Source organism: Lissotriton vulgaris, chromosome 3_1 (assembly GCF_964263255.1).
Source record: "Lissotriton vulgaris chromosome 3_1, aLisVul1.2, whole genome shotgun sequence".
In the NCBI taxonomy this organism is placed as follows: domain Eukaryota; kingdom Metazoa; phylum Chordata; class Amphibia; order Caudata; family Salamandridae; genus Lissotriton; species Lissotriton vulgaris.
In genome coordinates, this window is record NC_141689.1 from 1,354,721,132 (window position 1) to 1,354,747,232 (window position 26,101).

The 26,101-nt window shown below is 46.0% G+C and overlaps 1 protein-coding gene across 1 annotated transcript in view; it reads left to right on the forward strand.

Annotated features, from left to right (window-relative positions):
• DNAH6 (dynein axonemal heavy chain 6) overlaps window positions 1-26,101 on the forward strand; it is a 2,460,712-nt gene that overhangs the window by 1,794,608 nt on the left and 640,003 nt on the right. Inside the window, exon 56 of the mRNA XM_086961829.1 lies at window positions 12,283-12,408. Coding sequence (XP_086817955.1) covers window positions 12,283-12,408 — 126 coding nt within the window. The remainder of the gene's footprint in view (window positions 1-12,282; window positions 12,409-26,101) is intronic.

Below are 26,101 nucleotides of genomic sequence, written 5' to 3' on the forward strand. Positions count from 1 at the left end.
GCAGGAGATGTGGTCTGTGCGGGGGATGTCTAGTATGAGTCTGGCTGAGGCGTTTTGGATACGTTGGAGTTTTTTCAGCAGTATTGCGGTGGTGCCGGCGTAAAGGGTGTTTCCGTAGTCCAGACGGCTTGTAACCAGTGCGTGGGTGACCGTTTTTCTTGTTTTGGTGGGGATCCAGCGAAATGTTTTTTTGAGCATGCATAGGATGTTGAAGCATGGCGAGAAGACAGCGTTGATTTGTCTGGTCATCGAAAAAGTGGAGTCCAGGATGATGCCCAGGTTGCGTGCGTGGTCCGTCGGTATGGGAGATTTTCCTAGGGCCGTTGGCCACCAAGAGTCGTCCCAGGCGGAAGGGGATGTACCTAAGATGAGGACTTCCGTTTTGTCCGAGTTCAGTTTCAGACGGCTGTGCTTCATCCACTCGGCTACTTCTTTCATCCCTTCATGGAGGTTGGTTTTGGCGATGGTTGGGTCTTTGGTGAGTGAGAGGATCAGTTGCGTGTCGTCAGCGTAGGAGATGATGTTGAGGTTGTGTTGACGTGCGATGGTTGCGAGGGGGCTCATGTAGACGTTGAAGTGGGTAGGGCTGAGAGAAGATCCCTGCGGTACGCCGCAGATGACTTCGGTGGCCTCTGATTTGAAAGGGGGGAGCCGGACTCTGAGTTCTTCCAGCGAGGAACGAGATGATCCAGTCTAATGCTTTTCCTTGAATTCCGATGTTGTTAAGGCGTTGTATTAGGGTACTATGACAGACTGTGTCGAAGGCTGCGGAGAGGTCAAGGAGGATGAGGGCGACTGTGTCTCCATTGTCCAGTAGTGTTCGAATGTCGTCTGTTGCTGCGATGAGGGCAGTCTCGGTACTGTGTTGGCTCGGAAGCCAGACTGTGAGGAGTCGAGTGATTTGTTGGTTTCGAGGAAGGCGGTGAGCTGATTGTTGACGACTTTCTCAATGACTTTGGCAGCGAAGGGGAGCAGCGAGATGGGGCGGTAATTTTTCGTTTGGTGGGGTCAACAGTGGGTTTCTTCAGAAGGGCGCGGAGTTCGGCGTGTTTCCATTTTTCTGGGAATGTGCTGGATTTGAGGGAGCAGTTGATGACGTCTCGGAGATGGGGTCGATGATGGAGTCTGCTTTGTTGAAGATGTGATGGGGGCAAGGGTCTGTGGGGGATCCGGAGTGGATGGAGTTCATTAGGCGGATGGTGTCTTCTGTGGTGATTGGGTTCCAGTTGAGAAGGTTATTCAGGGGAGGTACAGGTTCGGAGGTGAGAGGGGTTGACTGGGTTACGGGTTGGTTGTCAAAGCTGTTATGAATGTCGGCGATTTTGTCATGGAAGAAAGAGGCGAGGGAGTCGCAGAGGACTTGAGAGGGGGTGATGTCATTGGAGCTGGCGGTGGGGTTGGTGAATTCTTTGATGATGTTGAAAAGTTCCTTGCTGTTGTGGGCGTTGTTGTCTAGTCGGTCTGTGAGTGCTGATTTCTTGGCTGTCCGGATTAGTTGGTGGTGTTTGCGGGTGGCGTTTTTGAAGGCGGCTTGGGTGATAGTGTTTAGGTCTTTTTTCCAGATTTTTTCAAGGGAGTGGCAGAGTTTCTTGGATTTCTTGAGGTCATCATTAAACCATGGGGCGTTCTTGCTTCCTTGCTTGATTTGATGTTTTTTCAGGGGTGCTAGTTTGTCGGCGGTTTGGGTTAACCATTGTGTGAAGTTGGTGGCGGCTTGGCTAGGGTTCGTTGAATAGGCAGGGGGGTTCTGAAGAAGTGATGTGGAGATTTGGTCGATTGTGGTTTTGTTCCAATTTCTTCGCAGTGTTGGCTGAGGGTGGTTGTGGATCGTGGTCTTACTGTAAATGAAGTGGAGGCAACTGTGATCCGTCCAGTGGAGGGTTGTGGAGTGAGTGAATGAGATATGCTTGCTGGAGGTGAAGATAGGGTTGAGTGTGTGTCCTGCATAGTGGGTGGGGGTGTTAACAAGTTGTTTGAGTCCGAGATTGGCGAGATTGTCCAGGAGGGTTGTAGTGTTCCTGTTGTTGCTCTTTTCCAGATGGAAATTGAGGTCTCCCAGAAGAATGTATTCTTCTGAGGGTAGGGCGTGTGGGGTGATGAAGTCAGTGATGTCTTCGCTGAATTGAGTACGGGTCCTGGGGGCCTGTAGAGGAGGGTGCCTCTGAGAGTGGTCTTGGGGTCGGTGTGGATCTGGAAGTGGAGGTGTTCGGCGATAGCGAGGTTGTTTTCTGAGCTGGTTGAGACGCGGATGGTGTTCTTATGGACGATGGCGATGCCTCCACCTGTTTGCTTGGTACGGTCCTTGCAGATGATCTTGTAGCCGTCCGGGATGGCAATGGCGATGTCTGGAGCAGATGAGGCATTCATCCAGGTTTCTGTTAGGAAGGCGACGTCCGGGGAGATGGTGTTGAGTAGGTTCCAAAGGTCGATGGCGTGTTTGTGAACCGAGCGGGTATTGAGAAGGATGCATATGAGGTGGTTTGTGTTGGATCTCTGTTTGGTGTTGGTGGGTTTGGTGTGGGTCTCGAAGGAGTTGTAGTTGCAGGAGTGACAGGTGAAGGGTCCGTGGGTGTGTCCCGGTGCGGCCTGGGCACAATTAGGGAGTCGGCCGGGGTTAAGTGTTAGGAGGGTGGATGGGTCATATGTGATGCGAGAGGGGTGGGAGATGCGGGGACCAGGGGGTCTGGCGCTGGGCGCGGTCGGGCGTAGACGGGCTTACCTTTGGCGCACCTTCGGCGCGTCCGTAGCCGTAGTCCAGTTCAAACAAGCTCTGGGAGCCCTTGACTCCCGCTCTGGCGTGAAACTGGATAAAGAACATGAGAGTAGCCTCCCCACTGTCCAGACCCTCCCCTGGGAGGGTCCCCTGAATCATCCCAACCCTTTCCTAATTGTACTTAAGGGCTTACCTGCGGGTGAGTCAATAGATTCGTTGTGGGTCACAATTCAATTCAGACACCACTTTAACTTCTACCGTCTGGGCACTTTGGACTTTGCTTGACTTCGTTTGGACTCGACTTTATCCCCCTTCCAGTCTGCTGCATCGTCTATGCCTGTTCACCAAACAGGAACCTTCCACGGCCTTTGGGCATCAAAGACACCTGAATGAATCTCCCTTGAAGTGAAGCAGTCACTCCCCTGCATCTGCAGGCACGGCAAATAAGATGACCAGTTTGCTGATCCAGAGCTCCTTTGGACTCCGAAAGGTTCAACAACACAGTTGGTGGTTCTCCACAGCTCTCAAGGCCTGCCCCGCCCTCGAACCAAGTTTGAGGCCAGTATCCCTCGTAGGAGCTGCAGGAACCAAACACCAGTGCACCGCATCAACTTACATTTGCGAAGGTTTGTTGGCTTCCTTCCATCAAGATCTTTGGGCTCCAAGTAGCCCAAACCTCGAGCATCTCCAGTGACCAGAATCTTTGTCTACACTGCATTGTTTGCATCGTGGCCTGCATCTTTTGGTGAGCTGCTCGAGGCCCTCTTGCGACTCCAGTGCCTCCGATCTGTGGGTCCTGTTGAGGGTCATCTTTGTTTCTGTTGGGCTCCCCTGCTTGTTTGGGCCTGCCCTGACTCCCCCTGCTTCTGGTGAGCCCCCTGGACCTTGCTGGTCCCGACATTGCACCTTCTTCGACATCCACATTGTTTGCAGTTGCCAAGGCTTGTTGGTGCCTCCGACGGACACCGACTCCTCAGCTCTCGACATCTGACGCGGGACAGCTTGTGCATGGCTCCTGGTCTCCCTCAGCATCGCCTGGTCCTCACAGCTGTAGAGTCAGGTCACCGTCCACTCTCCTGCAGCACCCAACATCAGTGGGCATTCGTCTTCCAGGTCTCCTGGCCACTCCTGAGTGACATAAACTCTGTCCCCTCTGCTTGCAGGTACGTCTCAATTAGAACCAACCTTCAGATACCACTGGACACTTTCTCCTTCTCCCGCAGAGGCACTTTCCTGAAGTCCTCTATTGTGAACGGCAGCGGTTTCCGACACCACGTCGCACCTATGCACTCAGCTTCCCTGGCGTAGATGAGAAAACAAGTTACTTACCTGTAACTGTAGTTCTCCAGTATTGGAAGCTTTCATAGATTCACATGCCTTAATCATTCCCCGTCGTCGAGACGGAAGTCTCCGGTACCCAAAAAAGCAATACTTAGCAGTATAGCAAACTGAAAAAGGCCTAGGCCCATTTCCGTTTTGCAACCCATAACCCTTGTTATGTAAAAAGGACCAAACTTTTCCCTGAATCACTCAGAGCTCCTCACCCTCTAGAACCCTCCTGAGAGACCCTCCTGCTCCTCAGATTTTCGCACACTTGTGCATAAAACACTTCCCTTGCTAAATCCAAGGTGAGCCTCTCAGGAGAGGAGGATGGGTCACATGTGAAACTATGACAGATTCCAATACTGGAGAACTACAGTTACAGGTAAGTAACTTGATTTCTTACTCCATTATTGGACCTTTCATAGGTTCACATGCCTGAATCAGAATAGTGAGCAGTGATATAACATTACAAATTTTTCCTCTTTGTTCCATGATCATGTAATATAGCATGAATAACACTCTACATAGTAAAAGAAAAATGTGCATTTGTAAACAAGAGAAAAGGACAGAGGGATGTAAAGAGGCTCACCGTTATTGGATGATGTTTCTCAATATCGCTTCTCCCACCGCCACACCTGTCTCTGCAGCTGCTTCCAAGCAGTAGTACCTGGTGAAGGTGTGCGCAGAGATCCAGGTTGCTGCCCTGCATATATCCTGGAACGGCACTCCTGCAAATAATGCAGTGGATGTGGACACTGCTCTCGTTGAATGGGCACAAACTCGTGGGTTCAGAGGTTTTCCAGCAGCTTGGTGACAGTAGACAATTGCACTGGAAATCCACCTGGCAATCCCACGTTTTGATAAAAGGAAACCTTTTCTGGGTGCGCTGAAAGCAACGAAAAGTTGTGAAGACTTGCGAAAGCTCTTACTCTCTTGTAAATAGAATTGGAGACATCGTTGGACGTCCAGTGAATGCAAAACTCTTTCCGCCGCTGTTGTTGGTTGAGGAAAGAAGCGTTTTAAAACCAATGGCTCATTCAAATGAAAGTCAGTTGATACTTTAGGAATACCTTTTGGATTAGTCCTCAGAATCATCCTGTCCTCTTTAAATTGTAAAAAAGGGTCTTGAATTGTGAGAGCCTGTAGCTCCCCTACTCGTCTCGCTGAAATTAAAGTGATGAGAAGCGCCACTTTCCAATATAGGAATTTAAGATCTGCCCTATGTATAGATTCGAAAGGCTGCTTCATTAATTGTGACAGGACTATATTCAGACACCAAAGCGGTGGTGGAGGCTTTATCGGGGGAAAAACTCGGAACAATCCCTTCATAAATTGCTTGATGATCCTTGTCGACCATAAGAATGGACCAGAGGCAGACCTTCTGTAGCGGGATATTGCAGCTAAATGCACCTTTAAAGATGCGTGAGCCAAACCAGACTTGGCTAAATGTAAGATGTGTGGGATAATTTCATGAGGTGCTGAAGTCAAAGGATGAATTTTACTTTTATGACACCAGAGACAGAATCTCTTCCACTTCATTCTGTAGGTTTTACTTGTAATATCCGCTCTAGCCTTTCAGAGGATGTTTTTAAATTCTTCTGAGATATTTAGATGTTGAACCTCACAGTGCTCAGGAGAAAAGAAGCTAAGCGAAAGGATTTCGGGTACGGATAGAGCACTTGTCCCTGGGACATCGTTAGAAGCGATGGAATTGGTTGGAGGCGAATCGGATGAACCTCCGATAGCAGCAGAAGCTCTGTGAACCAGTGTTGTCTGGGCCACCAGCACTCGCGGTAGGAGGGGAATCAGAGGAAAAGCGTAGGCAAAGACTACCGGACCATGCCATCGAAAACGCATTCCCCCAAGACCCCTTCGGGGGAAGCCAGCTTGCGAAGAACCGGCATTTCTTATTCTTCCGTGTTGCGAAGAGGTCCACTGTTGGTTTTTCCCATCTTCGACAAATTTTGTTCAGGACCCCTTGGTCCAACTCCCACTCGTGGCAGGATGACTTGAGCCTGCTGAGAGTATCCGCCTTGATGTTTTGATCCCCTGGGAGATGTACCGCTGTCATGGATCTCCCTTGCTGTAGCGCCCATTCCCATATGTCCTGGGCTTCTTGAGAAAGGGAGAGAGATCTTGTTCCTCCTTGTTTCTTTAAGTAGTGCATCGCAGTCGTGTTGTCCGTTCTTAGCAACACTGATGACCCTCTTATCCTGGGTAGGAAAGTTAGTAGTGCGAAACGGACAGCCCTGAGTTCTGGCAAGTTTATGTGTAACTGCTGCTCGTGTAACTTCCAACGACCGCTGACTTGAAGGTCTTGAAGAAATGCTCCCCACCCTTCTAGGGACGCATCTGTAGTCACTACCAATGGACCTGGTGTTGTAAGGAATGAAAGACCCTGTGAGACATTCCGTTCTTGTGTCCACCATGTTGCTGCCTTAACCATGACCGGTGTTACGTGGACTACATCCTCGAAGGATCCCTCCGCTTGACGCCACTGTAGTTCCAGCTGCTCTTGCAGCGGTCTCATTCTTAACCTGCAGTGAGGCACGAGGGGAATGCAAGATTACATTGTTCTCAGTAATGACTTGTACTTGCGTACTGAAAGACACTTTCTTTTTATAAAGTCTTGGAAGAGAGACATCATTTATTTTCAGCTGTCTTTCTTTGAAGGGAAAAGCCTTGCTTCTCTCTGTATCTAGAATTTCTCCTAAAAAGGTGATATGTTTAGTTGGTTGAAGGGATGATTTTTCCTTGTGTAGATTAGACCCAGTTTGGCAAACAAGTCCATGCAAGCCTTTGTTGATGCTGGGACCAGCGCTGCTGATGGTGCCTTGACTAGCCAGTCGTCGAGGTAAGGAATTACTTGGTGTTTTTGTTTCCGTAAAACAGCTGCCACTGGAGCTAGGCATTTTGTGAACACTCTTGGAGCTGATTTCAGGCCGAAAGGCAGTTCCTTGAATTGGTAATGTTCCCCGGCTACATGAACCGAAGGTACTGCCTGTGTGAAGGATGGATGGGTACGTGAAAGTACGCATTCTGTAGGTCTAATGTGGTCATATGATCTCCCGGGTTTAATCTCTCCGACGCTGATGATGGCTCCCAGCCGTTATGAGTCATGGTGGGCGTGTGCTGATGACGGCCGGAAGCCGTCATGACCACGCCCGCGATCGGAAGGCTCAGCACTGCGGCGGAATTCACGCCGCAGTGATGAGGTTAATAGTAGAAGGATATCCAGTAGAAGGATATCCTGAAGAGAAACCATCCTGAAAGACTGTTTTTCGAGATAGGTGTTTAGGGACCTGAGATCCAGAATAGGACGCCATTGGAGGATGTTTTTCTTTACCTGAAAAAAATCCGGAGTAAAACCCCCTTCCCCTTTGGGAGTTCGGGACCGGTTGCTCCCTTACGGAGCATTGTCCGAATCTCCTTTCGGATTTGATGCAAATGATTGACCTTCTGATGCATCAGCGGCGTACGAGGGGGCATCTGTAGAAATTCTAGAGAGTGGCCGAATTGAATAATGTTGGGGACCCCTTGCTCCGTAGTTATTTGCTGCCAATTTTGAGAATAATGAGCAATCTTTCCACCCAGGGGAACATGTGATCTCAGTAGAGTGCCTATAGCCGTAACTTGAAGGCTGTCATTGTCGTCGGGTGTTTACTTTACCCTGACGACCACCTTTACCTCTTGGAGTGGGCTTGGTATAACCTCCTGATTGTCGTTGTGTAAACTGCTGACGGTAGGGTTGAGATGAGGTGGAGTAAGAGGAGTATCTCCCTTGCTGATATCCTCCTCTGTAAGACGATTGGCTCTTACCGATAGAGCCTCGAAAAAAAACCTTTCAGCATTGTAGAATTCCTAATGCTTTAGTCGTATCAGTATCTTTTTTGATACTCTGTATTGTATTAGCTACATGCTTACCAAATAAATCTTCACCGTTAAAGGGAAGGTCCAAGATCTTATTCTGGACCTCCGGTCTAAATGCCGTTACTCCTAACCATCCTTGTCTGTGCAGTACTGCTGCTCCTCCCAGAGACCTGAGTGCCGTAGTCGCTATATCCATAGCGCAATCTATGACTTCTGACGAAGTCCTCTCCCCCTCCTGAAGAATTTTCCTGGCCTTTTGTCTCTCCGCTTCTGGCACATGGTCAATATATGGCGAAAGCTCGCACCACATTTGCCTGTCGTATCTTCCCAGAATGGCCAGGGCATTTGCAGCCTTTACCAGTAGAGCCGACATAGAGGAAAATCTCTTTCCTGCGTTGTCCAGCCTCCTACCTTCTCTGTCTGGGGTGCTGTAATCGGAGCTGACGGATTTCTCGACTTTTGTTGCGCCGCTTGTGTAATAACCAAGTCCGGTTTTGGATGACCTAAAAGACAAGCCGGAGCATCTACAGGCGCTTTATATTTTTTGTCCAGTCTGGCGAGCACCGGAGTCACTGTAGCTGGTGTCTCCATGACCTTTAGTCCTTCCTCCCAAATATGACTTCCAATCGGCAAGGACCGAACAGATCTACAATGGGGTTCCTTGAAGTCATATAAGAAACATTCAGCTTTATCCTCTGTGATGCTAAGTGCAAATCTCTTAGTGGCTCTCTCCATCAGGTTATGAAACCCACCAATGTCCTCTAGTGGAGAATCCACAGGTTTCGGTGAAAGAGACGAAGGTGACAGAATGAGAGAAACATCCCACTCTCTACTAGGGTCCGTAATCTCTCCTTCTTCATGGTCATCATCTGTGGTATCTGGATCCTGCTGAGATCTTGGTGGTGGAGATCTAGGAAGAGGCTCTGGCACGACCTCCCCCATACACACTGGTGTACCTGGTACAGAGCGTGGTTTAGGCGTAACCTCAGGAATTTCTTTAGAGGTCTGAGGTGCAGGATATCTACTCCTTTAACCCTCTAACATGAATTGTAGATCCTTCAATAAAGAAGATGGCACACTTGTCATCTCCTTGTGATGTTCCTGGTGGTATTGTTGCTGTTGTTGGAGACGATTCTGACATTCTTCATACTCATCCTGTTAGTCCTCCTCTTGGTATTTCACCCGTAATTGAGATGGGCTACTAGCATATTCAAAAGGACCACCATCATCTTCGTCCTCCGAATCCTCCTCCTCCAGAAGGTGCAAAGGAACTAATGGAGACACCTTACTTGGAGATGTAATTTCTGGTGTGATTGTTCTTTTCCAGGCCAAAAAATGCTTTTCTGGGGTTTTTTCCCTCATCGACGAGATCGTAGTCGCCGCCGTTGACGATATCATCATCGACGCTATTGTCGACGTTGTAGTCACCGTTGTGGTCCCGTGGTCGACGATCCCGTCGATGATGTGATTGTAGCTATGGTAGTCGTCAACGCCTTCTTCGTCGAAGGCCTCTGAAGCATGACCCTTCTTCTCCTTAGCTTTGCCTGAAGGAGATTTTGAGGGACTGCGCACTGAAGACCCTGATGTGGTCTTTTTAGGGGCCTTCTCAGGTTTCTCACCTGAGGTATGAGTCTGAGGAGATCTGTTCCTTTTTTGAGATCTCCTAGACGAAGATGACTCCTCCTCGCTATCACTTGAGATGATCTCCCTCCTGGCTTTCACCTTCTGAAGCCAAATTAATAGTCTTCCTTCATGATCCTTCAAGGTTTTATTAGAGAAGGTACGACATACCTTATAATCCTTCGCCTGATGTTCTGGATAAAGGCAGTAGCTGCAATCTTTATGAGGATCATCTGTATAGAGTCTTTTCTTAGAGCAGGTGGCACAAGCTCTAAATAATCCTTTTTTCTCCTTGTCAGCCAAGATAGAAGAAGAAGGAACTTCAAATAAACCTATCTGGAAAATGAGACAACCTCAAATCCCAGTCAAATGAGTAGAATTGTAAGAGTTTGAGCAGAGCTCAAAAGAGACTCCCTAACACAACGTGCAGTAGAAAATCAGTGGAGCAGGAGGTTCTCTCAGGAGGGTTCTACATGATGAGGAGCTCTGATTGGTTCAGGGAAAAGTTTGGTCTTTTTACATAACAAGGGTTATGGATTGCAAAAGGGAAATGGGCCTAGGCCTCATTCAGTTTGCTATACTGCTAAACATTGCTTTTTTATGTACCGGAGACTCCCGTCTCGACGACGGGGAATGATTCAGGCATGTGAATCTATGAAAGCTCCAATACTGGAGTAACGTGGGTACTAGGGTATCCAAAGGTGGGTGGCTCTCCAACCTTCTGTCCTCCATGGGGTTTCCTCAGGGTCCACTGAGAAGGGTCCCTTTTCTTTAAAACTGCAACCGTGACTTACACGTTGATTTGTATGGAGAACGCCAACGTGTTCCCACACTGCACATGAACTCCGTGGGGTTCCTAGTTACTCATCTTGGGTGGTTCCTTTGGTCCCCGAGAATTCCACATCCTCTGGACATTATCTTGACACAAGTAGTGGTTCTACCATTTTCTTAATATATGGTTTGATTCCCCCTGGGGTTCACTGTGTATTATGTGCTGTTTACATGATTTCTATGCAAAGTGTTGTGTGCATTGTGCATATCTCCGGGTAGGAGATATATAAACGTGTTAGTGAGTACTATATAATAAATACATATTTTTATAGTAACTTGTGTAGTTCTTTTTCATTTAATCTATACCTATAAGATTGCATTATGGAAAAACAAGCTGCTTTACACTCCTTCTGGACTAAGCCTGAAGGCTGCTCTCCACAGCTACCACTTAGAGAACGTCTATGGTTGTCTAAGACCTCCTAAATCACCATAAGGGTTGCCTGGACTGGTGCACGGTGTCCACTTCCATAAGTGTACATCATATACCAGGCCAGCCTCTCACAATAATTTTTTCCCTTCCATGCCACTCTGTACAGAGACCACGATGAGTTAAGGCATTCCAATTGGTACATCATTGGCTTATGGCTGCACACTCTTTAAACTCAACTGCCCTGAGGCAGTGGGGCACAGTCACCAGAGGTGGATAAGGTGATGCAGAGCCTTCTGACCCATGGGACAGGGAGAAAGGCAGACTCCAAATTAGGCACAGGCATGTGTGAATTGAGTAAACCCTCACTAATGGGTATTAAGGAAGTTTTAGTAAAGAGATGTAGGGAGGTACTTCATTAATGATGAGTGGGTGACACTAATGAGTCAAGGTGCAAAGTCTCCCTAAAAACGAAATCCTATGGTAGAATTCAGATACTTACACCATTCTATCTCCATAGAATTTACATTATTCACCCACTATACTGTCCCAGATGTTTAACAGCGAAGGTGGATTTTCCCCATGGGGATGTCCTGTTCAGGATTTCTGGCAGTGAATGGCTCACTGACAGCACAGGGAGACAATATTCTAAGTCTTATTATGCCTACTTAATCTATGTGATCGCCTTGAGTGAGCTAAGCAAGAATATCGTTCTGCACACCTGACTCCTATGCTAGCCAAGCGCAAGGTCCTGGAAGTAGGCCTTTTGTCTCAGAACACGGGCCTTAAGGGAAGATGGTGAGAGACCCAACCTAGCTTAAGCATGTGAAGCATTCCTTAAAGGACTTCCTACAGACTAGGACAGTTGGCCCCTGCCCTGACGATAGCATGGTCGATGTACTGCTTGGTAAACAGGTTAGTGATGCTGGCTCCTTGCAGATTACTAATTGAGAACAATTTCGATCACCTAATCTTACTCTGTTAAGCAGTATGAGACTTGAACATGGCATGTGGTTAGCCCTTTGGAACAGTAGTGAAGCATTAACAACAAGGATGGGTAGCAGGGTGCCGGTGAATGAAACAGCAATACATTGCAAATGTAGAATGTGTAGAAAGTACTGTGATATTACTTTATGGATTGCAACCTCATTTAGATGAGAAAGTAGCTTGGAATTCAACGTTGACATGTTTCTTGACTGTATTTGTAATGGTGAAAACTTGTTTGCAGTTTTAAAATCCTAATAAACATATGCACAAACAAATAGTTGCTGGAGAGATATCCATACTTTTTAATCCCAATCTTTTTATGATCAATGTACTTTTATGATATGACAATATCGAATAAAGTATCAATCATCATCGATATCCATAATTGTTATCTCAGCTAAGTGAGGAAATAGCCGCCTGTTCTAGACTTCGTTGATCTTGGAATTTAAAAAACCTTTCCTACAGGGAGAATTGAAAAGTTGAAGCTTTTCACTCTGAATGAGCGCCCATCGATATTATAATTAATTAGATTACTTGATTAACCAAGTTGAATGTGCTCTTTCTTGCATAGGCAAATCGATGGATAAGAAACAAAGAAAGTAAAAATGGTTTGAAGGTGATCAAGTTAACAGATTCTGGTTTCCTGAGAACACTTGAAAATGCAATTCGACTTGGAATGCCTGTTTTATTGGAAGAGGTGGGTACTTATTTTGCAGGAAACAATATTTGACCTGACAAGCTAGCACATGTGCTGTTTTTCTCTCTCACTTTTTCTAATTGTCATTTGTAAATAAATGTAAAATGGGCGTGATAGGTTTGTCCAATGCAATTAGAGCCAATCATTTTGACAATAATAAGGGCAAAGGCTGTTAAAAGATATTTGACACCCTGGCTGAAGTATAATTTTTACTCAACCCTCCTCTTGTCATAGCATGTATTCTGTCTCTAAAGTTCAACAATCACGGTTGTTGGGTATGTGTTATGGATAAGATATTGACTGCAACAGTACTTGTTCAAAAGACAGTCTACACTTGTGATTTGTTCCATCTGGACATGGTCCAAGGAAAATGCACAAATCACCTAGAAGCAGAGTATTTTTTGTTGTGACTTAATCAAGCTCCAAAAACTCTGTTGCAACTATGTGGTCAAGAATAACTCCATGTCCAAAAGCATTGTCCTCAAAATTCCACTGCACCAAGGTTCAGTTCATAAACTTAATTTCGTCCTCAGACCATATAAGTGCAGATGCATACAGTACGAACAGGAGTTAAGGTACATACAGTGATACGTTCAAATTCAATTCAATTAAATTAAAAGAAAAACTCTAGAAGTTAGTCTAAAAAATGTTTTAGGAAGATTAAAAATGATCATATATAACGCCAACAAACTAAGTCAACAAAAGCCTTTGCGGAACCAGGAATCAGCCGCATGGCCCGCCATGCTGTCTCAGTGTTAAGGTTGGTGCTATGATCGGGACTTAAATATACATCATGTATTGCACTTGAACTGTGTAGCATTTATAAAAACACCTTAAAAATACATAAAAATGCTAACTCAATAAGATGTGCAGTCAAATTAAATTTTCATCACAGATCTTCTAATGGCCCACATTTTACCACGGAACTTAGCAACTGCACAGACTATCAACAGATTGGTGTTAGATTTTAAAAGGTGCAGCGCTTCACGATGGCAACAGGTTCCATAACGCCTGCAAACAGAGGTAAGGCATTTGGCTCTTTGGGACCGGTACATCGAACAAGCAAAAAGTATATGACCTATTGACTCAACAGCTAAGAGACATCCTGGGCTGGACTGTGGTGGAGTAACAGACTTTCGCCAGGAAGCTGTGAAAGAGTTCACTGGGAGAGAGCCAAGTCTAAATTGCATATTGAGCTTCCTGTCCTGTGGGCCCCTTACAGCCTCCAGATATTGCTCATATTTACGTGACAGTTTGAACTCCATTGTAAGGCAGCCCCAGGAAGGATAAGTTCATGAAGACTGAGCCATCCAGTTCCAGTAATGTTTTTTGCCCAGGTCCTTGCTGGGCAGCAATGCTGGGTCCTTAGCGTCATACAATCCCTCTAACCCTATTGCAGTAAGCAGGGATTTCACTTTGTAGAGCCATTCAAATTTCTTAAAGCGATCAAGTGCAATTACTTCAGAGAGGGCAACAGCGTATAGGATCAACTTAGGGGTTGTTCTTAAACGCAACCAGAACAGGAGGGGGCGTAACTTGGCATTCTCTGTAAATGTGGTTCTGCCCATTTGCAGCCTAAGTGGATGGAGATGGGTGCTCTGTGGAACTGAGACCAGTGCTCTCAGAAATGTGTTCTCTGTAATCAAAAGGCCATCCAAATTTGTAATTCCTCACATTTCCGCACCGTACAGTGCTGAGCCCACTGCCTTGCTTGCATTCATATATATGGAGTGGGGCTGCTACTCGTCTGCTAATAGAGGTCCTATGATCTTTGATCAAAGCCCTGGTAATCTGTCTGTGTTGAAGAATCTGCTTCAATGCATGGGGCTTCCATGACATATCCTCGGAGAGAGTGAACCCCAGATTGTCAAAGGTATTCACTCTCTCCAAGGGAACCCCGCCCAGTGTAAGCGTGCCATTGTATGATTTGTGGGGGTTCAACATTAAAAGTTTTGTTTTCCAGTATGTATGTATAGGCATTTATATAGCGCACTACTTACCCGGAGGGTCCCAAGGCGCTTCGACCGCTGCAAAACCCTTCCTGGCTTCCCTGAGAGATGGTCCCTTAATGGGTATCTCCAGGGTGAGACCAGGCATCCCCGGCGGTCTGGTGGGGCCGTTAGTGAAGATGAGGCAAGCTAATGCCCAGAGTTGCCGAGTGTGATCGCTGATCAGAGTGAGCACCGAGGCGAGAGAATTATTGAGTCCGCTGACCCTGGTCCAGAAACCTGCCGCGCCGGGAATCGAACCCTGGTCCCGGGCCGTCCTCTGCTCTCGGGTCTGCCGCCTCTAACCAGTGAGCCACACTACTTCACTTCTATTGACCTCTAGCCCTCGCATGGTACAGAAAGCCTTGAAGCGATCCAGTGGCAGCTGTTGCCCTCTAGGAATTTTGGACACTAACAGCGTATTGTCAGCTAACAACAGTGTTACCACTTTTATGCCCCCCCAAAGTGGGTGCATCGGCGGAAATGTCTGAAAGGTACTGGACGACTCCATTTACAAAAAGCAAAAAGAGTGTGGGAGTCAGTACACAACCCTGCCGGACCACCTTATTGACTTTGATCTGGTCTGTCAGCTGGCCTTGGCTGCCCCAGGGAACCCTTGCAAAATTTGCCTCGTGGAGGCGAATAGCTAAAACTAAGACTTCGGAAGGGAGGCCCATCTCTTTTAGAACGCACCAAAGCTTGTGCCTTGGGACCAGCTACATAAAGGCTTCCCTGGCCGATTACCACCATCTTCCATGTCAATAGAAGGAAGCAAAAGGCATGATTGATAGTTATAGTTTTTTTTACTTAATCCAGCTTGGAAAGAGGACAGGATGTTGAAAATGCGTATACAGGCCTGTATCTTCATAAGAAGTGCGCGGGCAAACACATTTTGGACACAGTCAATGAGACTGATAGGCCTGTAGTTGGAAGGTGATGATCAGTCACCCTTCTTGTAGACTGGGATCACCTCCAGTATCAACTATAAAGCAATTTCTGTTGAATAAAATGTACATTCAAATCTAATTTAAATGAGGGGCTTCATAAGTGTGCCCGTAGGGTGCATAGATACTTTCAGACAGTTTAGCCAACCACTTGTCTGAATCTTTTTTTTAATTTAATCAGATTATTTTGACTTTTTGTAAAACATATTAATAAATACCTTGAATTTTAAAAAGAGAAATACATCCTGTTCACATATATCATGCATTGGTTTATTCTCCTGGCATCACCTCAACTCATCAGTTCATAATATTCCCATAATTTCTCCCTTTTTCTATAGTGTTTATGTGAGGGCATCCTATTGCAACATATATGGGTTCTTCTAGTTCCGAACACCAGTCCACGGCTGTGCGCTATGCTGCAAAAGGGGGTGAAGGTGTATACTTCCAATGTCTCTCTTGGCGATCATGCAACCAGCGGCCTCCAGCATGCATTGAACACCAACCCCCAACAATCCCCCCCGCCCCAGTACTTCCCATATCCTCCATAATACCTGGCAGTGCACTATGGAGTGAAAGCTAAAGCTCCACCCATTTCTCAATTATGCACGATAGGGTGTTAAAGATGGTCATCCATCATACCTTTATGGACGGTCAGCCCCACACCATATGAAAGAAGTTCCCTCCCAGCTCCAAGTAATGGAAGCATGTAGGTGAGGGGATCTTTTACCCCACAAAAGTTGGGATGGAGTGAGGTAAGTGATATGTAAATATTTAAGTTGAATGCACTGAAGTCAGGAGGATATGACTATCTCGCAAGTGCCCATTCTTGCCTCTCTCCATTCCATGTCCTCCAGAGGGCTAGCCCATCCTTCCCACTTTGGCCTTTTTGCTACAAGGAGATCATGAGAGTGGATGATAAGAGACTTGCATTTGTTTAACATAGTTTATTGCTTTTTGAGAACCATAAACAAAACAGCATTGCAATAATTATTGTTGTACACTGTTATGATCTAACAGAGTGGCAACAACCAGACATATATATCAATAAACATACTGGATGTATACCCTATAACAGGCAATATGAAATACATGAAATCATAATGATACACCCAGCTCCAGGAGGAAAAAGGAAAGGACCAAAAAAGTTTAACTGTGAATCAACCACCCTCCCACCCCCCAATGTTGACCACAGAACAAAGTTCAGATCTGTTGAAGAAGCAGCACAAATCATAATGGGTTAACCATCCCTGTAAGGAATCAGAAGGGTTAACAGACATCAAGTGAAATTAGTAGTGGGAAATGACCAGAGGTAGGGACATGAGAGTGCTAGGTCCATCATGTGTAACAAGGCCAGGTGGTATCCTCATCCTGGGTTTTAAATTGTCCCAGTAGGTCGTCCCACCCCATGGGTTGTTGCGCAATCCACGATATGCCTATCTAGCTAGTGCATGACTTTCAGCTGAACCCCAGGACCAGACCTATTCTCGCCAACCCACCGCAAGGGGTGCGGTAGGGGATTTCCAGCTGTGTTAGAGCTGCAGTTTGGCTAGGAGAAGAGCAAGATCATCAAAGCGGGCCTCAGTGTTAGAGGTCTTAGGCTATTGTCCCAGAAGTTAGTATTCAGCCGTATCCCAGTATGTGGTCCACTTGAGTGATGTGAATGATTCTCTGATGTCCTGTCAGTGAGATAATAATGTAGGTCACGACCACAGCATATGTAGTAAGTATCTGTCATCAGGCTGGCATCTATGGCAGGAAGCTGAAGCTATGGGGAATATTTGATCGCGTTTTGACGATGTTAAATATGCCCTACTCAATAGCGAGAACTGGATACATTTAAAATGTATATTCCGGGATGCATGCTGGGGTACTCAATTAGAAAATGCCATTCTTTATCATTAAAAGTGCGGTTGAGGTCCGGTTCCCATTGTGTTCTCAACAGAATTAGTGAGGTGTGTAAGTGGGCAGGCAGACCCTTGTAGAGCCATTTGATCAGGTATCTGCCGGTGCCCATTTCATGGACAGCCTGAACCAGTGTATGTGTATCAGGTTCAGAGCCTGTTGGTAACAAATGTTTCTGGACATAGCGTAGTATATTTACATGCAGGAGAAAGAGAGAACCAGGGAGCCCATGCAGCAGCATGAAGTCCTGATGGGTCATCAGTGTCCATTACTGAACAAATCTCCCACAGTAGTGATCCCCATGTTCTCCCAAGGTAATAGTCTGATGGTTGTAAGTATGCCCAATGGAGTAGGCCAGCCATGCAAGGGGATATTAAGGGGATAGTTTGTAGGGGTATGTATGTAACGGAGTGCATTCCTCCAGTATGTGATAGCCTTATTAAGCAGTAGAGGGAGCTCTGTGGGAAGCACAACTCCTGGTAGCTAATTTCTTGCAGATGGGTCCCGACCAGACAACAAGGGAACCGTTGTAACTGGCCAGCAAAACAGTAGGATTTAAAAGGCACCAGCATATGCAGGCACTCCCACCTTTCCCAAGAGGGCTGTCAAGACTTTGGCCTCCAGTGGACTTATCTCATGTCCTCGATCCAAGAAGTGGAGTGATACAATAAGGCATTGTGGAGTTGTAGTTATTTTCAAAACTGATATTTGTGGAGTCTATACTCCAATTGAAATTCTTGGAAGGATTACATATACTTTAACTCCCATACGAATGTATGACATCACCACGCAAACTATTACAACACATACCTTTACAACGCAGTCAATATAACACACCTTCCATTACAACACATGAAATTACAACGCAAGCCATTATACCGCATACTCCATTACAATGAAAATTACTATTCTAACAACGCCGGGTGCTTACCTCAGGAAAGGTGCTGGTCAGTGGGGAATATGTGTTGTAATGACATGCGTTGTAATGGCATGCAATGTAATGGATCCTGCATTGTATTGACTGTGTTGTAATGGCATTGCATTGTAATGCCTGCATTGTAAGGGATGCTTCCCCTGCCATACATCTTGATGAGTACAGGCCTCAGCAAGGCCCGTGATTGCGAAAGGGTTCGCCCTTCTGTACGCAAAGTCCTCAGACTACATAAGAAATTGGCACGGAAACTGGAAATACAAAAACATAGTTTAATAAACCTTTAAAGGTGGTACTACAGCCCACACAACACTCTACAGTATTGTACAAGGTAGCACAAAGAACTCAGACATGCGGTCCCCTTTTATGCACAAAGAAGGGGCTCATAAGTGGGTGGTTACAGCTCAAAAGTGTGATTTACAACCATATAAGGACATTTCTCAAGCATGATCGATACATGGATGGAGTTAACGGTTCATGGAACCCCTCGAATGCACATTCCAATCCTCTCTAAGCAGAAACAGATGTTACACGTACTGGGCATGCGCTAGATAAGCTGGAACTATTTATAGCATGTTGCTGGGCAAACTCCAGGGGTGACAATCAGTGAGGTAGGACTTGCCTCGTGGCGAGCACATGGCGGAATGTAGCCTATAAGATGGACGCCGGAAAACAAAATGGAGTCCGGGCGTACTTCCAAGTATGAGCGGGAAAACTATAACGAAGGCATAATAGCATGTCTTCAGCGAATGCTTAACATTATCGCTGTTTTATTTACATCAGACGACCCTTTCAGCATTTGCTGAAGACATTCGGTTTTCTTGGATAATCTAAATACTCATCGTTTATATCGATGCTCATCATATCCGCTATCTCTCTAGTTATGGTTTTCTTATGGGCAGCATCCGCAACAGCTTGTTTATTGGGTACACAAAGTGAAACACATAACGAACATATCATAGGGCTACATTGGATGCATACACAGCAGGTTAATAATAAGGCAACAATTATACATAGTCCAGTGAGGACCTTCCAACCCCATGTAGAAATTACGGTCCAGAACCACCCAGAGAAAGTTCAAGACCAATTTTCTTGGTGTATATCAGCTGCAATTTTGTGTAATTTGTTAATGGCTTTATACACAGAGGGAGTATGGTCAGGTATGAAAACACAGCAGCTACTTCCGATAATTCTACAAGCTCCACCCCTATCTGCTAACATAACGTTGAGAACCATTCGGTTCTGCAACGCAACAATCCTAGTAATTTGTAGCTCTTCAGTAAGATTCCCAAGAGCTGCAGCAGTTTGATTAGTAACAGCTTCCACTACTCTTGTCAATCGCCGTATCTTTCTGCTATTCAGAGCAGCTCCCCCAAAGAAAAGCAATCCCAGGTTGAAATCTATGTACTGTTGCAGACTAGTGTCCGTCTGATCAACATCATCTATGGATAAAGTCTGTTTGAATCTGTTCACTGTTACATTATTCAACAACTTCAAGTCTTTATGATATGATGCAGGTGCCAAAAATACAGGTGGCAATAAAAACGATACATAACATACTCCAGACCAACCGGCTGGTAATCGATAATAACCCTTATTCCCACTTACAAAATAGGTGTTATGTGAAGCAAGGAAAGTACTGTTGTTCAGGCCATCAATGTTCGATACAACAATACAATCACTAACACCTACAGGAATATGGCCTACACTTTATACACATAAATCACCTTGTGCTTGGGCCACAGAAATCACAAACTTCTCTTGTCCAACAGTGTCTTCAGTGTTCGTGAAGATATAAGGGGTCGATTCATTGTCCGGTCGATACTCTTCCCACTCCCATATAGTTCCGTTAACTTGTGGATAGCCGTCTTTATCTTGATGACATTCTTTATTCAGTTTGAAAATCAGCCGTCCAACTGTGGGCTTTCTTGTGGCAAAAAGCAAAGTGTACCACGCTCTACAAGAGCCGTTGTGAGAAAAGGGAAGTGGTATGAACGGCGTTCCCCCTTTCTTTTGATGTGCTGGCATCATCCCACATATCCAACAGTCTGTGGCATTTGTAGCAACGTGGGTATGATGCAACATCTGAATGAAAGTGCTATTCAAATATGATTGTCGATGTTTCAGCTCTTGATATGGGAGTGTATAGAAAAAGTGCTCATCAGGGACTGGAGTAGAAACAACATACAGTTCACGGGCAGGAGCCTTCTCCTCAACAAACCACATGACTGTAGCAATGACTGCTATAACGAAAATGAATCCTACAGAACCAAAAATCTTCCTTTTATCCATCTCGAGCAGAAAATGTGCACAGTATCTTCCTGAAACTAAAGTGTTGTCAGAACTCTTACCCCTGAGGTAGCCGTTGTTTTCTTCACCATCGGGCCAAGACGGGTGTCACTACTCTAATGCATGGCAGATCCCCCCCCACCCCTTTGCCTCATTGGCTCTCCGTTTCACAAACCTAGGGACCGTCCTGACAACTTCTCATACAATTGCAGCTTCTTTCCTTGGACGCAGATCGTATCTTCTTGATGCAGGCGTTGTCTGGTCCGGGAAGAACTCCTCAGAATCGTCAGGTACCACAGCACAGCCTCTCTCCGTAGTCAGGATATCTCGATGGTCAGTCAGTACAGCAGGTTCCACCAGATCAGGTTGCACTTTCCGGCAGTGTATCGAATGAATCCAGTTTTTGCGATTCGTCACCCGTACTGCTGTTCTCGTGGCTAGGAGGACTTGTTCAAGGCCACACCATCTCGGTTCCAGACTGTTCGAACTCTCAAACGATTTCACGAGGACGAAGTCACCAGGCCGGAGATTATGACCTTCTCCTGTGGACCGATCAGGGAGTGCTTCTCGAACCTGTTGATGAATGGAAACCAAGCTATCAGTTAATTGTGCCAAATAGTCATTCATTAAAACACAAGGTACATCATACACTGAACTTGGTTTGGGCACCCCCCATATATTCATGGGGCGCCCAAAAACTACCTCATAGGGCGTTAAGCCCGTCCGAGAGTGTGGTACCGATCTGATAGACAACAACGCCAAAGGCAGAGCATCTGGCCAAGTCAGAGAAGTGAAGGCCTGAATTTTCCCAATCTTTAGTTTGAGCGTGCCATTATACTTTTCCACCAACCCTGCTGATTGAGGGTGAAATACTGCGTGGAACTTTTGCACAATGCCTAATCCCTTCAGGACATACTTAATAACATCCGCCACAAAATGGGGCACGTTATCACTCCACAACAATCTACAAACACCAAAACGAGGAAAGAATTCCTTCAGAAGCACCTTAGCAGTAGTCATTGCAGTATTGTCCTTAGTAGGGTTTGCTTCAATCCATTTACTGAATGCACAAACCACAACCAGGACGTACTTTAGATTATTGCAGCGTTCCAGCTGAATATTATCCATTTGCAATACTTCAAAAGGTGCAGTGGGTGTTGCAAATCCTCCTGCTGGAGTTCGTGTCCCTTTTCCCGGATTGTATTTAAGGCAAATCATGCAGGCCTGTACCACTCTTTTAGCTGAGCTAGCAATTTCTGGATGCTCCCATACTCGCGTAAGCAATTTCACAGTTGCCGAAGCTCCAACATGTGCTAGCCCATGTGCCATCTGAACCATAGGTTGTACGAAGGCTGTGGGTAACTTCCACCTATCCATCTGCTTATTCCTCCAACAACCTTCATCATCAAATTCTCCATCTTTGGCCCATTGCTCTCGTTCTTTCTCAGTAGCAGTCTTTCGCATTTCTAGTACCTTCTCCCTAGCATCATGCCACCGTTCAGCTTGTGACTTCACAACATACATTGAAGTGGAGCCAGGCTGCATCGCAGTTTCACGTGCCACCCGATCTACAAAAGCATTTCCTTGTCCCACTTTGCCTGTCACTTTCTTGTGTGCACTACATTTCACTATAGCTATCTTCTTAGGGAGCGTCAGTGCGGTCAAAAGTTGTTGTACTAATTCTCCATACATTATCTGAGTTCCATGTGATGTCAAAAAGCCCCTTTCCTTCCAGAGCAGGCCGAAATCATGCGCTACTCCGAAAGCATAGCGGCTATCTGTGTAGACATTCACACATAATCCTGCACTAAGCTCACAAGCTCGTATCAACGCTATCAGTTCTGCTGCCTGAGCTGATTTCTGTGGTATGCGTGCTGTCTCCACTATCGTGTGTAATGTGGTAATTGCATATGCTGCGGAAGTGGTTCCATCTGGTAACTTTAAACAGGACCCATCCACCTACAGCTCTCCATCCACATCTGTAAAGGGCGTATCTTGTAAATTAATACGACCCTTTGTCTGTTCCTCTGTCACAAAGACACAGTCATGCGTCTCTTGCGCCGTAGGGCTGAGTCACTGGAAAGGGCAACAACGTAGCTGGATTCCGTGTTGCACATCTCTTCAACGTTATGTGAGGAGGCAACAATGTCAGCTCGTATCCTGTCAGACGAGCACTAGTTAAATGCTGCGTCTTCGTCTGATTCAAAAGGGCAGCAACAGCATGGGGGACCAACACCAACAGCTTATGAGATAAGACTATCCCTTCACTCTGGCGTATTGACACAGCTGTCGCCGCAACTGAGCGAAAACACCCAGGCAACGCTCGGGCAACAGGATCAAGTACTGCCGAGAAGTATGCACAAGGGCGCTGCTTATCGCCGTGCATCTGCACTAACACTGATAACGCGCATCCATCTCTCTCATGCACATACAATGTAAAGGGCTTTGTGTAATCAGGAGTGCCTAATACGGGTGCTGAACAAAGGGCCTGACGTAATTGGTGAAAAGCACTCTCACATTCATCCGTCCATGGAAGGGGAACTGGGGTATCCTTTGTCAACAAACCTAACAGTGGTTTAACTATGTAAGAAAACCCCAATATCCACTGTCTACAAAAGGATTTAAGACCCAGAAAGGCTCGAACTTCTTTCTGCATGGATGGTACTGGTGTGTCTAAAATAGCTTGAATACAATCTGGTGTGAGTGCACGCTCCTCCTTAGACAAAAGGTGACCTAAGTAGGTTACCTTTGGTCTACAATATTGCAGTTTCTTCTTCGAGACTTTGTGGTTGTGAGATGCCAAAAAGGTAAGTAATGACAAAGTGCACTCTTCACATTGCTCAGGGGTGTCAGCGGCCAACAAGATGTCATCGACATATTGTATAAGCGCCACACCGTCCGGTAAGACAAAGGAATCCAATTGTCGTTTCAATGCCTGACTATAAATGCTAGGGCTCTCAGTATATCCTTGAGGAACCCTACAGAATCTGTACGATCTATTATTCAACGTGAAACCGAAAAGGTATCGGCTGTCAGGATGAATAGGGATCGAAAAGAAAGCGTTCTTCAAGTATATAACAGAGAACGTTGTTGCAGTTGGCGGGACCAAAGTAAGGAGTGTCGTAATGTCAGAAACTACTGGGTATTGAGGTATCACTATCTTATTAACCTAATCTGTAAATCCTGGTGTCAGTGTCTTTCTTCAAAATCGGTAGGATTGGACTGTTACACTCATTGTATTGAACTTCTTCAACCACCCCAACTTTAATCAAATCCTGCACTATCTGTATGAGCGCCTCCTCCCCCTCCTGTGAAATCCGATACTGAGGCAGGCGTGGCAGCACAGCTCCCTCCTTTACACTAATGTGTACCGGAGGGATAATCATCTGTCCCACGTCTGTATCGGACGTGGCCCACAAAGATTCAGGCAAAGAGGCCAATGCAGCCTCTACGGTAATCATGTACACCCTCTCCATTGGTGGATAAGTGTCATTTAAAATAACACGTACTCCCTCAGGGGAGCACCGTATCGTGGCCCAAAAATATTTGAGCATATCCTAGCCGACGATATTATCAGGAGTGTTCGGGGAAAGTAGGAATGGGCATGGTGCAGCAAACTGATCTACATAGAGGGCAAGAGGTTGTGACAGTGGGCTAACAGAAGGCGTTCCATTAAACCCTATTGACGTAATCGTTGAGCCAGACAGGGGAGCCCTCGGAACCAATTTTTTGGACAAAGCGCTACGAGTAGCCCCTGTGTCAACCAGGAACCTATCAGTTGAGCCCAAAACATGTGCTGTAACATAAGGACCCCTCTGATCTACTGGCACTTCAACTGGTTCCTTACCCCATCCTACGCAATCCTATGCATACTGTGAATCATGCTGTTCGGGAGGTGCATAGTCAGACATTCGATACTGATTCCGTCGATCAAAAACATTGGACCCATATCGGGATCGTACATTAGAATCAAATCTAGCTCGGTCATTCGTGTTGTTTCTAGGGCCTGGAAAGTTTCCTCTACCCCTCCTAGACCCTTGCCCACGTTCCTGTTGCTGAGCGCGCAACAGCGGACACTCATTTGCCCAATGGCCCCTCTGTCTACAATACGCACATTGATCCCGGGCCAAATCAGTACGGCCCGAAGGAGAGTTAGGAAAATTCCTGCCGCCCCGATCATTACCTCTACGAGGCGGCCCATATACTTGTGCTAACATAACCTTCGTTTTTAGATCTTTAGATTTCTTTTCCTCACTACCCTTCGCTTCTAATTCCTGACGCTCGTAATACTGAGCCATCGTCAGGAGGGATGCTGGTGTTGAAGTTGTCCAAGAACTTTCACTCGCTTTTAATCGAGCTGCTATACTTGGCAATAAATTTGAAACATATTTATCAACAAAAAGGTGTCGGCCCGTGTCGTCCGTAAGCGACTGCCCATTAAAATCATGAAAAGTTTCCTGAAACCGAGTAAAGAAATCTGAAACTGATTCATCTACCTTCTGCTTACATGATGCTAACATAGTCCAATCAATCTTTTTAGGGGGGATAAGCGTTTTCAATTTAGCTACAATAGCAGCCGGAAGGTCTAAAATCGACTGGGGTGGTTTCTGTGCTGGTGTCCTCTCCCTGTCCTCATCTTCGAGATCCCTCCATCGAGCTTTAAATGCCTGAAGATCATCAATCTTTCGTATTGATCTCCACATATCTGGGGGTAATATAAGGCCAAAGAATAAATCAATATCAGACAGAGTCATAGTGCAGGAATTCAAAGCTCCCTCAACTTCCTCGTAGAAGGCTGCAGGATTCTTTCGGGGATCAGGTAATGCTGCCTTTAATGCCATAACATCGGCCCAATTCCAAGGAGTATAAACCCAGTTATAGATAAAATACCCTTGAGCATCAGGAGACCCTTTATCCGAACTAGTACCCGCTCCTTTAGGAGGAACATACAAAGGCGCTGCCTCCCGCATTGGTTTAGCATGCACTGCATCGATCTTATCTGAATAAAAGATGGATGACTGCTTCCCGCCGCCACTCGGATTCAACTGCTCTTCCCCAGCTTTCCGTTTCCGTGCGTCGTCCCGTAGCCGAAACATTTCATCCCGTAACGCAAATAACCGTCGGATGGCATCGGGTACCTGGGGAGAAAGAAAAAGACCTTTACGCAATTCCTTTGCATCAGCTATCACATCCGCTGGTTCTAGAACATCGGAATATTTCCGAAAAGCTGATACTATTTCATTAGAAAGATAATCAGTAAAGTATAATTTCTCCCTATCTTCCCATGACTCTAGCTCTGTCAACAAATCAGCGAGAGTAATAGAATCCTTGTTAACCCGATGAGCAATCTTACGAAGTTCGGTCATACGGTCGGTCGATAACATAGACCGTGTATCCACTTTCTGTTCGGGCGGTCTAGGATCTTGATCTCCTCCACTCGGGGCAGACGGACCAGCGTACGGGGGCGGTGAGCGATCTAATAACGAAAAATCATCATCCGATTTATTAAGGACAGGATAAAGAGGTTGACGAACAGGGTACTGGCCAGATATTTGCAACCGACGTTCTTTCTCCTGCTTCTCTTCTAATTCTTTCGCCTCACGTTTTTTCGCCTCATGCGCCTTCTCACGCTCACTCTT